The sequence below is a fragment of the Lacerta agilis genome, chromosome 6, assembly GCF_009819535.1.
Source record: "Lacerta agilis isolate rLacAgi1 chromosome 6, rLacAgi1.pri, whole genome shotgun sequence".
In the NCBI taxonomy this organism is placed as follows: domain Eukaryota; kingdom Metazoa; phylum Chordata; class Lepidosauria; order Squamata; family Lacertidae; genus Lacerta; species Lacerta agilis.
This window is the reverse complement of record NC_046317.1, coordinates 95272442-95285927: the sequence shown is the minus strand read 5'-3', so window position 1 is coordinate 95285927 and position 13486 is coordinate 95272442. Positions and strand designations below refer to the sequence as shown.

At 60.2% G+C, this 13486-nt stretch overlaps 1 protein-coding gene across 1 annotated transcript; it reads right to left on the bottom strand.

Moving 5' to 3' along the window:
• Window positions 1-1836: 1836 nt before the first annotated feature.
• ZNFX1 (zinc finger NFX1-type containing 1) lies at window positions 1837-12075 on the bottom strand. The gene is given in 12 exon segments (XM_033153945.1): window positions 1837-4648; window positions 4753-4848; window positions 5308-5418; window positions 5525-5670; window positions 5938-6092; window positions 6849-6988; window positions 7151-7516; window positions 7518-7622; window positions 8364-8507; window positions 9106-9254; window positions 9508-9627; window positions 10545-12075. Coding segments are annotated over 12 exon segments (5421 nt in total). The 5' UTR covers window positions 11992-12075; the 3' UTR covers window positions 1837-2206.
• Window positions 12076-13486: the final 1411 nt, after the last annotated feature.

Below are 13486 nucleotides of genomic sequence, written 5' to 3'. Positions count from 1 at the left end.
GCCGCCTTTCCTGGAAGCGGCTGCCGGGCTGCCTTCCGTGCGACCCCGCAGGGCGGCTCTTCCTCTCTCGCTCCTGCCTCGCGCATGGCGGCTCCTACAACCCGCGGCAGGGAACCGGAGCTGTGGGTGAAGAAGCATCGCGACCGCAACCCTCGACGCCAAGCGGCTCCAGTTCCGGAAGTCTCTTCGCCGAGGCAGTTGCGGGAGGGGAGGGGGCGCATGCGCAGTCGCCTCCACGTGCGCCCGGCCGAGCAGAACCCGGGGCTGGGAGGTTGCGGGGCCGGAAGCGCCCTTCGCTCCGCGGCTTTTTCCTTGGGATCCCGGCATTGCAGAGGGGGGAGCAGCAGATGCTCGGGCTGGGCGTCCCTCCCAGCTCTACCCTTCTGTGGGTCTGCATGCGGAAGTGTTGCTAGGCTGCCTTGCCTTATTATCAGGATGGGGCACCAAGTTGTTCCCGGGAAATTGGAAGGGGGGGTGAGACCCCCCCACGAGCCTTGCCTCGCCACACCAAGAGGCAAAGACAGCGTGTCTCCGCTGCACACCACCAAAGCATTCACACACACACACACAGGCAGTCCCCTGCCTTTCACCCCTCAAACCAAATCCTCTAGTGTCAAGATAAAATAACAGCAGCATATCCAAAGAAATCACTCGTTGCATCAAACTTCTCACTTCCAATGGTATTTAGGAAAGGGTGAGACCGCCCACCATAATCCCAGAGATGTACAGTCACAACCACAGGAGTCATGACTGGTGATATCCTGCCCCGAGAGATGTAACCATCTCAATCCCAATGCCTACCTGCCCCATAGTGGGATGAAGCCCCATCAAAACAAAGGGGTGTATTTGACTTGACTCGGGAACCTGGAAACTGTAAATGCTTTCCTTTGTACTGTAATTGACAGGGGCATGCCTGGATCTCAGGTTCTACCCGAGACCACACATTTTCTGTTACATCTATGATGTCTTGATGATGCATATTGAGATGTATTATGGGAAACTTTGGAATACGGATGTAACCCATTGATCGGGGCTTATGGCTTTTTTGCTTCAGTCTCCAAAACCTAAGGGAGTCAAGATTAGGCGATTGTGGGGTACTCCCTGTTACAATGTTAAAAAATAAAATGCCATTTCAAAAACCAAAATATAGGTAACTGGCTAATCAAAATGCATAGTAAACAGTGACACAGAAAGTGCCTTTTGAGAGATGCCTGGAAGTGCAAAGGGAGGGTGCCTGAGGCATCTCTGTTGGGAGTTCCCCAGCAGTGGTCCAGAGATACCACATGCCTGGCTTCCAGGGGATCCCAGTTGGGCCTCTGGATCATGGGGGGCAATGAACAGCCCCCCCCATTATCTGTGATGGAGTTTGAGGTGCAAGAGCTCAAGTTGCTCAAGGTTTGCATATCCACAAAAGTCAGGACGCAGCAGCATGTGAGCACCCATTGCAGTAAACCAGCCTCAAGTTTACCAGGCAATGGCCTAGAGGGGGCAAGCAATCCTGACCCAGTTATGGCTGTAGCTATCACAGCAGATGAAGCAGGTGAAAGGCCCTCGTGGCCACAGCCATCTTGCCCCTCTCCAGCTACAGGGCATTCTTCATGGGGGCTCCAGGAGCAAACCTCCCTGCCGGGAGAGCCCCAAGGGCACAGGCACCCTCCCAGGAGCAGCTCCGGCCTGACCCAGGGGGACCTTTGGCATCATCCAGGACACAAGCCCTTTGCTGGCCCCCACAGAAAAGATGCTCAGAAGCACAATGGGGGATCCGCTATGACAAATTTATTTGCAATAGTAAAATCTGGCAGGCAGAGTTGTCAGGACAGGGGCACCTGTGCTGCCCATTCCTAGCCCCTCGCAACAACCCAGGGCGATTATCTGTTTCACAAAAGTGATATACTACTTGATTGTAAAAGCACTTTGATGCACTTTCGACACTTGTCATCTTGCTTCTTTGGAAAAGACAGAGCAGGCGGGAAGCAGAACGGGGCTCCTGGAGCTGCAGGGCAGGCGAGGAGAGACAGCAAGGAGCAACTTCCTGAGTTGCCTTTCCCTGCTCATCTTACCGCTTGTTTCATCTCACTCACTGTTGTCATGTTAAAAGCTCTGTAACTGTTTCATTGAACAAAGTCCACTGTAACAGGATACCCAAGCGTGATAAAAATATTAAAATACTTTATGAAAATAAGCTCCCATGAGGGTGGCTGGCCTCCTAGTCGAGGTAATTATTCATGTTCAAGCGGTTGGCCTCCTCGGACCAGGCAGCATGGGTTGCCCCGTCCATCTCAGGGGCAAGCCGGTTGCTGGATTCCAGCATGTGGCGCTCGCCTCCTATGGTCTCCTGGCATTCTGGGCAGCGGGTTGTCTGCATGGCCCCCCCGCACTCACCAATGACGTAGAAGTGCCCGTTGCGGCACTTGTACCAATGCCCGCGGGTGGTTCCACTGACGGCTGCCACAATCTGCTTCCTTTCCTCCTCGGAGATGCCGAGCCCGGCAACGGTGGGCAGGACAGCCTCCAGCTCCTTCAGTTTGGCCTTCGCTTCACTCTCGTCCTCCGGGGTGAACCTGCCAGGCCCTTCCAGGACCTTCCGGGCCGCGCTGACCAGCTCTGCTGTGCCGGGGGCCTGGATCGCCCGCTCCCCAGCGGTGCTGCACCTCACCAGGAGCTCCGCCAGGTAGGTCACCCGCCGCAGCTCAGTCCGCAGCTCAGACACCTGCTGCCCACTGAAACTGTTGCGGGGCTGGTCTAGCCAGCCGGCCACCTCGGCCAGGCGCCTTCTCATGCCCTCCTGCTCCTGCTGCGCCAGCTTTCCTACAGTGGCCATCAGGCCTGCCACCTGTGTGTAGAAGCCCAAGAGGGTCTCCACCAGCCCCAGGGTGCTGGCGGAGAGGGAGTCGTCCTCCAGCTTCTCCCTCAGCTGCTCGTGCTGCCTGGTCAGGTGGCGCCTCAGGGTGGTCTCCTGCTGGAGCACCCTCATCAGCTGGAGGGCACCCGAGGCGATCTCGGCCGAGCTGCCCTGCATGCGTCCCTTCACCACCTCCACCTCCGCCAGGCTCCTCTTCACCAACGTGCCGTAGCGCAGGCTCTTCCGGACAGGCGTCTGACAGCTGGGGCACACCTTCAGCCGGACAGCCCCTTCCTCTTCCTCGCCATCCATGTAGCGGTCGAGGCCCAGCGCACTGAAGATGTGCCCACAGTCCTCCAGCTGCACAAAGCGGGCACCAGGCTCATCCTCGCAGCCAAAGAAGATCTGCGTCAGCTCCTCTTCGTGGCAGGTCAGGCACTTTTGCGGGCAGGGCTCCCCACACAGCCCAGCGCAAGGGTGCCCGCAAGGGAGGGGCTTGGGACAGGGCACGTCGCAGCGTGGCCGGTCACAGGGCTCGGAGCACAGGCGACTGCACTGGTGGTGCTGGCAGCGCCACTCGCAGGGCTCCATGCAGGGCGAGCAGGGCACCCCGCACTGGTTGGGGCAGCGGCTGTGGACGCAGCGGTTCTGACAGGGCTGGCGGCACGGGGGGCAGTCCTTGGTGCAGGGCTGGCGGCACTGGTGGCCGCAAACCAGCAGGCGCTTGCAGGGGCTCCTGCACGGCTGGTGGAAGCGGCCCCCGAAGCAAGCGTGGCACGAGCCTGGGCAAGGATGCCCACACTCCAGGATGCTGTTGCACTTCGTCTTGCAGCAGATGGGACGCCCGTATGCCATCTCTGCCACTGCTGAACATTGCGCCTTCTGGCTGTGCCCACATGGCAGCATCGCCAGGACCATCTCTGGGCAGCGCATCTCGCACTTCTGGCCGCAGGTGAGCCGGCAGGCATGCCCGCACTCCAGGGTTTTCCCGCAGGGCTCCTTGCAGCAGAAATCCTCGGCGGCCATTGAGCAGGGGACCTGTTGCTGGTGGCCGCACCTGGGCACCGTCTTGGGCACCTCCACCTGGCACTTCCCACAGGGATCACAGCACAGCCGGGGGCAGCGGTGCCCGTTGTCGCACAGCACCTTCTGGCAGGGCTTCAAGCAGCGGAGCTCCTTGTGCAGTGGGTCGTAGGGGTGGCATGCTCGGGGGCAGACGTGGCCGCAGGCCAGGCGGGTATCACAAGGGATGCTGCAGCCCCCCTCGGGCACCTGGCGGAAGTCCTCTGCCTGCACCACGTCCGTCTTGGTCTGCGGGTGGTTCTGGCAGGCCAGGCGCAGTGCCCGGCCCACGTGGCCCTTCTCGCGCAGAGTGTGCAGGATCCTGCTCCAGAGAGGCACCTGGCTGAGCATGCCCATGTTGCCCACACAGTAGAGGCCCTTTTTGGCACGGGAAAGGGCCACGCAGATGCGGTTGGGGATTTGCAGGAAGCCCACCCGCCCCGCCAGGTTGCTGCGCACCAGGGAGAGCAGGATGATGTCGTTCTCCTCCCCCTGGTACTTGTCCACCACGTGGACCTTGACGCCCTGGAACTCCTTGGCCGGCAGCAACTGGCGCAGGCAAAAGAGCTGCCCCGTGTAGGTGGTGAGGATGCTGATCTGGGAGGGCTGGTAGCCCTGGCGCAGCAGGTAGTGGCACAGCTCCACCACAAACTGGGCCTCGTGCGGGTTCTGGTGGCTGCGGCCCTCCTGGATCTCCTGCTCGGGGAAGCCGTGCTCCACGAAGAAAAGGTTGGAGGAGATGCCCTGCAGCAGAGAGGAGAGCAGAGGAGGCTGCTGAACTGGCCAGGCAACGTCTCTGGGCCAAAGGGCTGCCAGCCAGGCGAGGGAGGGAGGCGAGAGAGGCTCACCTTGATGTTCTCGTAGCCGAGCACCGAGGGATGGTTCTCCAGGTCCTGGTAGATGTGCGGGGTGAGCAGCTGGGCAATCTCTGGCCTCATGCGGTGCTACAAAAAGGGCAAGCCGAGGGAGAGGTGACCGAGAGGGGAAGGCAGCCGCCCTCACAAAAAGAGGGACTTCTCTGCTTCAAGGTCTGAGGGGGGAACCATCTCTGGCTGCCTCTGGGCCGCCCACTGTAGAGGAGAGCAGCTGGGGGCTGCGGCTGCCCCCAGCCAGGCAGGAAAGGTTCCCAGCTCTTCTCCCCTCTTTCCTTGCTTGTGCGTGAAAGAGAGAAACCCCCATTTGGAGGCCGTAAATGCTTCCCAATCCCAGCTGCTGGAACCCCCCCTCAAGGGGAGCTAGTGCTCTTGCACCCAGATCCCGACTTTGTGCGTTTCCCTTTGGAGATCTGCTGGGCCTCTCTGAGAAGAGGCCGCTGGACCGGCTGGGCCCCCTGTGGCCTGATCCAATGGTCTCCACAGAGCGAGCAAAGGGAGGGGGGCGAGGGGGTCCTGCTTGTGCCTCACCTGGAAAGCGAGGCGGACGAAGGGAAGGCCAACCTTCACCAGCCGCTCAAAGAGGGAAACCTCCAGGTGGAAGTTCCTGGCCAGGTCGTAGACGTTGGCGCTGGGGCGCAGCTGCAACGAAAAGAGGAAGATGGAGCCGGGGGGGGGGGAGAGAAGGGGTGGGGCCCCAGGCCAGCAGACCCCGCCCCTCAGCTGGCCCACCCACCCACCCACCTACCTGCTGGTGGTCTCCAATGAGGATGAGGTGCTGGCAGGCCCGGCTCAGCGTGGTGATGACGTGGGCCTCAAGGACTTCGGCCGCCTCTTCCACGATGACCACGCGAGGGGCCACCTGCTGCAGGACCTGGCGGTACCGAGCGGCTCCTGGGGCGAGATGGGGGGGGTGAGGGGACACCCTGATCTGTGCCCTCTCTGCTTGCAAGCCCCGCTGCCAGGCGCCTGCCTCCCAGCCCCCTCTCCGACTGGAGGAAGTGTGAGGGGAACGGCAGCAACTACCGGAGAGTAAGACCCACGGTCAGCACAGCAGGCGTGTTGTGTTGCAGCTGGGCAAGGAAGCAGGTGAGAGAGGCTCCTCTTCTCTCCCCCCCCCCAGGGTGTGGGGGGCAGCTTGCTGCACAGCCTCCTCCTCACCTGTGGTCGTCATGCCCACGATCTGGGCTGTCCTGAAGACATGGAGGTCCTGGTGCTGGCGAAGCTCAGCCAGCCTGTTGGCTGCCGCCTGGTACTTCTGCTTGGGGTGCAGCATCTTGCGCTGGATCTCAGCTTGGTGCTTCTGCAACCAGTACCTGTGCAGTACAAAGGTCAGGTTCTGCCCTTAGGCAGAAAGAACCAGGGGCACCAATACAGGAGGGGGGACACCTGGCTTACTAGCGGAACGTGTGAAAAGGATCTTGGGGTCTTGACCACAAGCTGAACACGGGTCCACTGTGTGATGCAGCAGCAAATAATGTGAATGCTATTCTAGGCTGCATCCACAGAAGTCTAGAGTCCAGATCAAGGGAAGTCATAGTCCCGCTCTATTCTGCCTTGGTCAGACCACACCTGGAATGCTGTGTCCTGCTGTGGGTGCCACAATTTAAACAGAATATTGACAAGCTGTCAGGAAACCAAGCCTTATGAGGAATGGTTGAAGGAGCTGGGTATGTTTAGCCTGGAAAAGAGGAGGCTGAGAGGAGATATGAGACCGGTCTTCAAATATCTCAAGGGCTGGGAAGAGGGAGCAAGCTTATTTTCTGCTGCTCTGGAGGGCAGGACTGTGGCTTCAAGTTGCAAGAAATGAGATTCTGACTCAACCTCAGGAATAACTTTCTGACCAGAAGAGCTGGAATGGTCTCGAGAGGTTGTAGACTCTCCATTCTTGGAGATTTTTAAGCAGAGGATGGGCAGCCACCTTTAAGCGATGCTTTAGCTGAGATTCCTGCATGGCAGGGGGCTGGACTAGTTTACCCCTGGGGTTCCTTCCCATGATTCTGTTATTTTACCTGTGGGGCAGGGGGGAGGGCGTGGGCATGGGCGCCAGAGGCCCCTGAAACAGAGGCTACCTGTAGAGCTTCCAGCGAGAGCTGAGGTCCAGCTGCCACACATCCAGGACAGCCTCTGCCTCCTCTTTGGTCATCGCCTGCCATTTTCCCAGTTCCGCCTTTGCTTGTCGCTTCATCTTCTTCTTCTGGGCCGGCTGCAGCTGCAGGGAGAGCCCCAGGTGGGCAGATGAGGAGGCGGCAGGGGCAACGACAGCAGAGCAGCCTCCCCCAGCAAGGAGGGGCCGAGATGGTCAGGGGCAGGAAAGGGGCTGAGGCTTTCACCCTCTCCAATGCAACGCAATGTGTGCCCCCCCTCTCAATACCTGAAAACCAGCGTATTCTGCGCCATGTGGGGCTCTCGGCTCCCCCTTCTCGTCATCCAACCGCATGGCCAGAAACAGGTCGTCCAGGTTGTGCCTGGGAGGCTCCCTCCTCCGCTGCCACCCATCCTCATCGTGGTCCAGCCGCCGCTCGCGCTGAATCAAGTCTGCCTCCTCCACGACCTGCAGCAGCTCTGGCTCTGACCGTGGGCCTTCCTCCGCCTCCTGGTCTTCCTCAGCGCCTGAATGGCCACGGAGAGACCGGTAGGTGGCGGCAGAGAGTGGGCAGGCCCCAGGCTCCTTCCGTGTCTCGAACTCGCTACCTCTTCCTTGTCCCACCCAGAAGCTGCCCAAAGGAAAGCCCCCTACCTGCATTTTCTGGCCTCTCTGGATCGGCCATGTTTTCAGCTGGCGTGGCACCAAGTCCCAGCCACTCCACGATCTGAGAGTGCTTTGGATCCATCCAGTCCTCTTCCTAGAGCAAGAAGGATCAGCTCAGACAGGCTCAGCAGTGGGTGCCACAGTCCCAGGGACCCCTTTGTTCCAGCAGCCCCAAGACAGGAAGGCAAGCAGGAGCTGGGGGCCACGAGAGGGGTGGGGGCAGGCGGGGAACCCTGGGAAAATCTCCCTCCAGGGTGACGGGTCTTTCATGGGTGCTGACGGTTTAGTGCGGCAGCACCTGCCCTTGGGAACTCCCTGCCTCTTGACGTCAAGCAGACGTTGCCACTGTGCTCTTTTCGGCGCCTGCTGAAAACTTCCTTTTTAGACAAGCCTACCCTAGATGGTTAGAAACTTTCAACATTCTTTATTTTTCTTGATTGTTTTTACATATATAAACACACACACACACACACAAACACACATTTCAAGCAGGTGCATCTATCGATTTCATGAAATAAATAAATAAATAAATAAACAAATAAATAAATAAATAGGGTGGTTTCTTCCATGACTAGAATGCCCATCAGCCCCCCCCTTTGAGGGAAGAATTCCTACTGGTCAGAGCAGCCAAAGCAGCTCACACTCTCGCCCAAAACTTTGGCCCCTGCTCTGTAGCTTCCAGTGGGGGGGGCTGGAGAAGCCCTGGAGGAGTTGGGGGGCTCCCCCTGTGCTCCCCCAGGGGCACTTGGTCCCTAAGAGGGAGAGATCCCGGTGGGGTATCTTCTTGTGGGGCTGCCTCCTGCCGCCCCCCAGGCGCACCACTCATGCTCCTTACCAGGCCCCCCATGAGGCTCTCCCAGTGCTGGCTGGAGATGCAGCTCCGCAGGTGCTTCTCGTGCAGAATCCCGCGCAGCCCACACTCCAGCTGAGCCGCCCCTCGTCTGAGTTCATACTCAGCGTCCTGCATCTCGCTGCTGATCTGCCCTCGGGAAAAAGAGGCCAGGTTAGACCCTCTAGCAGACAAAGCCCAGCAAGGGATTGAGACCCAGTGCAGTGCCTCCAGCAGAGGACAGCTGGGAGTGCCTGCCCTTCCTCTGCTGGCGCCTCCAACTGCTCTCCCCCAAAGGGCACCCTGCTCAGTTCCTCTGCTCCGCCCAACGTCCAACTCTTGCCCTGGTCTGTGGAAGCAGCGTGGAGCTCCCTTTCAGCACCAAGGCAGCATTCCCACAGGTGCTGCGCTCCAGTGACAAATCAGCCTTCAGCTCTGGCCGTGGCCTGAACATCAGGCATAACTTGTAAGATGTTCAACTGTGTAACGGACTCCCTCAGAAGGGGAGTGGTCTCTCCTTCCTTGGAGGTATTTAAACAGATGGCCACATGGGAGGGGTTCTTGGGTTGCGATTGCAGGGGTCAACTAGATGACTCTGGGGGGGTCCTTCTGCTCTAGGTGGGGACCTCAATATCCCTGTACTTTGCTGATCTGGCTGTGGTGCCTGCTCTCCTGAGCCAAGTCCTAGTAAACCCCCCCCCCATGAAAGACACCCTCCAAACCAGCACCCCTCCTTCCTCACACGTACGTAATTGTGGGACCAGCGGAGGTGGCCAGGCAGGCCTCTCAGGAAGTCGCTTCTGCCCCGCAGCTGCTGCAGGGTGAACGGCTTCAACTTCTCGCTGTTGCTCCTGCTGCCAACACGGACAATTCCTGTCGGGTGGAACGCCTGGATTCCTGGGGGGGGGGGGAGACGTAGAAGTCAAGGTGTGATATCTAAGCAGGGAGCCCACACCCTCCCACCACTGCCAGGACAATGGGCAACCACCTGTACGCCCCCTGCAAAGGAGTGCCAGTAATTTCTGCACTGCAGAGGGTTGGACTGGATGGCCCTTGAGGGTCCCCTTCCAATTCTACCATCCTATGATTTTCTACTCTACCCCCCCCAACCACCCAAGGTGCTGCTGCCCAGGGCAGACAGACCCCCCACCTTCCAGGAACTGATCCAGGGCATGGTTGGTGTAGCAGACCACAAGGATGGGGGTCTCTTCGCGGGCGGCCTTGTTTTTCAGCAGGACTTCCATGATCTTCAGCCCAACGTAGGTCTTCCCTGTGGAAAAAGCACCGTCAAAGCAGGAAGCTCCATCTGCCAACCCCCAACAGGCATCAGAGGGCCCCCCTGCAGCCTCAGCTATTCCCGCCAAGAAAAGGCTAGCAGCCGGGGGGAGGAGGTCACAAGCCACCTTGTCAGAAGCAAGGGAAGAGCCAACACTGCCTTTCCAAGCAGGATCTGCAGGCAACCAGCACCTCCCGGCCTTGGCTAGGGTTCAAACCCCGTGCGGCAAAGGAAGACACCAGATGCCTGAGTGACCGGGGGTGTGTGTCAGAAAAGTGGGCCTTGTGGGATGTTAGGATCCAGCCAGCCGGCCAGCTCTACTTTACACCCACCCCAGTTTCAGGCAGAAATCTGAGCCTCCATCTGGAGAGGCATGGTGGTACAGTGGTTAGAGAGTCAGACTGGGAGAGACAGGGGTTCAAATCCCTATGTCGGCCTTGCGCTTCACTTGGTGTGACCTTGGCAGCCAGTTGCTGCCTCTTGGCCCAGCCTACCTAACAGGGTTGGTGTGCGGATAAAATGGGGAGAACTCTGTTTGCACCCTGAGCTCACTGGAGGAAATTGTCAGTATTTTTCACTGCTACTATTGCAAAGGGTCACAAGACCGGATGATTTCATTTGTTATGAACGTGCAAAAGGAAGTCAGACTGATAAACTTCCGATCTTTGTTCTTTCTCTCTCCATCTTTTGCCGACTCTGCTAATGTGTGCACATTTGGGTGTGTGTCAAAGTTTATACGGGACTCCGCCATCAAGGGACGTAAATGTAATAAATACATACAGTTTCTGGCCCTGGAGAGATCCTGGAACCCCGGGGGAGAGTTGCCTCCTCTGCGGCGGAAGGCTCCCCCTCCCAACCCCACTTCCTGCAACAGACATCTCTTCCTCTGAGGATGGGACGCCCCGACTCACCTGTCCCCGGAGGCCCCTGGATGATGGCCAGCTCCTGGGTCAGGGCAAGTTTCAGGGCTTGCAGCTGGGACTCATCCAGGCCCACGGCTTCCTGGGTCGGCCACTGGGAGGGGTCCAGTACGTCGATGCGGCCCTCGGGGGCTCCTTCCGCCCCAGAAGCCTCGGCAGGGGGTGGCTTGGCCATCAGGCACCTGAGGTCGTAGACGCTGCTTCCCGGCTCCCTCCGCAGGTAAGCCGGCTCCCTCACCTGGGCCTCGCAGTGAACAATGTACCTCTGGAAGGGGACGTCTTCCTCCCGCAGCTCCTGCAGCCCCTGCAGGACGTGTCGGTAGGCCTCAAAGTAGGCGGTGGTCTCCACCATGACGAAGGAGTCGGAGGGCTGGACATTGGCCAGCAGGGCCTGGCTGTGGGCAGCGAAGGAGAGGTGGACAAAGCCCTTGCGCAGCTCATGGGGCTCCCGGTCGGAGACCGTGGCAAAGAGGAAGGTCTCAAAGTTGTCCTTGGACAGGCACACCAGGGAGCCGTACAGCAGGCGCTTGGAGTTCTCCCACCGGATGGCGCCCAGCCGCTTGGAATCAAAGTGCACCTTGTAGTCAATGCCGGTCCGGGAGCAGAGTGGAGCCAGTACCCGGGCGTTCAGGTACACCCGGATGTCGTCAAACCTCCTCCTGCCCGGGCCTGCGTCCTCTAAGCTCTGGAGGAACTGGAGGATGCCCTCCCTCAGCGGCCGGACAAAGTCCTCCCTCAGCAGGCGAAAGTGGGTGTCCAGGTAAACGGCGGGGCTCTCGTAGGGCTGGCTGATGAGGTTGGGGCGCAGGAAGGGCTTCTGGCCGTGGATCACCTCCTCGTAGGTGGGGTAGATGGACATGGCACGGTACTCCCCTTCCTCTCCGGGTGCTGTGGGCTGGAGGAGGGTGCAGCTGTCCACCCGCAAGGTGCCCTCGCGCCGCCGCTCCTGGAGATGCTGGATGAAGCCCTGCAGCTTCTCCAGACTCCGGTCCAGCTCCTCTGGGAAGTCCACCCCCAGGGCCCTGAGGCTGTTGACGGAGTCCGGCAGGACGGACATCAGCATGGCCACTTTCTGGAGGGAGCTGGCCGGGAAGATGCTGACCAGTTCCTGGACCAGCGCCACCACGCTGGCAATGTGCTGGGGGCACTGGCGCCGCACCTCTGGCCGGGCCTCCGTCAGCATATCGGCCACGTACTGGGGCAGGCAGACCCGGAGGAAGGAGGACTCCTTCACCGTCTCCAGCAGCTGCTGAATGCTCTGGCGGTGCATGCGGGAGAGGCAGGCCTTGTGGAGAACCTGGCACAGCAGCTGCACCAAGTCCGGCCTCATGACAACTGGGGAGAGCGCCTCCCGCAGGCCGGGGCTGGAAGCCAGCGTGATGGCCACCTCCGAAGGGTCCTTCTCAAGGAGTTCACGGAGGAAGCGGGTGCCGATCATTGGGCCCCGGTGTTGCAGAGAGTCTCCTGGCACTGTGTGGGGCCGCTGGGTGGGGTCAGCGTTTGGGGCGCCCCCTCTTTGCCTTCTTGGGCCACCCCTGGTCGGCCCTCCCTGGTTCTGTCCCCCAGCCCTCCGCTCCTCCCTCGGATCCGCCCCCGGCCAGACACCCCCTCTGCGAGGAGGTTGTCTTCCCTCTGCCCCCGGCCACCTGGGTGGCCCCTCGGCCAGCCTGCTGGGGTTGCGCACCCCGTCCTGGTGGGGGGTCCGGCCAGAGCAAGCCCTCCGCTCCGCTCTAGGCTCGGGACCACCATTTGCCTCCAGCCGGTAAGCAGCTCTGTCAGGTCCCCCCTCACGCTGCCAACTTGAGTTCTGCTGGGAGGGTCCTCCATCTTGAGGCTCTGCAGAAGGCAAAGAGGGAAGTTAGAGAGTCTCTGGGGCCTGGCAGATGCCCAAGCTGTGCTTCACTGGGGTGCTGCCCCCTTCTGCCCCCTCCCATCAGGGAATAACTTTGGCTTCTCCCCTCCAGTTAGGCGGGGGCTGAATTCTCCACCCAGAGGGTGTTGGAAGGGAAATGGGCGGCTCCCTCCTCCTCCTCCTCCCATTTGGCGGCTCCTCCCCCAGAAACGATGGACGCGGGGGGGGGGGGGTTTCCCTCGGGGGCGCCCGGCTGATCCCGGCGGGAAGGGGACGACGGACCAGACCCAGCCGAAATAATTGCTCGGCTGCTTTTTTCGCTTTCTCATCCCGGTGCGGCAGAAGAGAGAACACCGGTACTCTCCGCTGACGCCAAGCCTGACGAAGGCGGAGAAGCGATGCTCCGGGAGACGCCCGCTCGCTCGCCCACCCGCCAGCCCACTTGCGCGCCGCATCCCGTGGTCGCCCTGGGAGCCCCTAGTTCTGTTCTTTGGATGTCTGAAGTCCTGACTCAGGGGAGGCTTTAAAGCGGAGGTTGGATGGCCACCCGCCAGGGATCCTCCGATTGAGTTGGATGACCCTTGGGGGGGGGGGTTCCTTCCCACTTCCCAATTCGAGGATCCTTCCGATGCTCTTGCGGGAAGCGCAGGCTTTGCACAGAGCCTCCCCTCCTGCCTCAGTAGAGCCTCCGACCCCCGTCCCGGAAAGCTCCGCTTCTCCTCCGCTCTGGCCCGGCAAGCGCTTTTAATGACTGATGTTTTAATGCGTTTTTCATCTTTTGTTGGAAGCCGGCCAGAGTGGCTGGGCAAACCCAGCCAGGTGGACGGGGTACAAAGAACAAATAATAATTACTTTTTATTATTTTATATTATCGTGGCTCTCACCTCTGCCTCCCGCTCCTCCTCGTCCTCCTCCGCCTCTTCGGGGCCGCCACTGCTGCCCCCTTCCTCGTCCGCGCCCGTCCATGGCTCCGCTCCGCTCTGGGCTGCGGTCCGTCCCGTAGAGGCGCCTCCGGGCTCTGCGCCTCCTCCTCCTCCTCCTCCGCCGCCGCCGCCGCCTTTTCGGCTCAGTTTCGACTTTC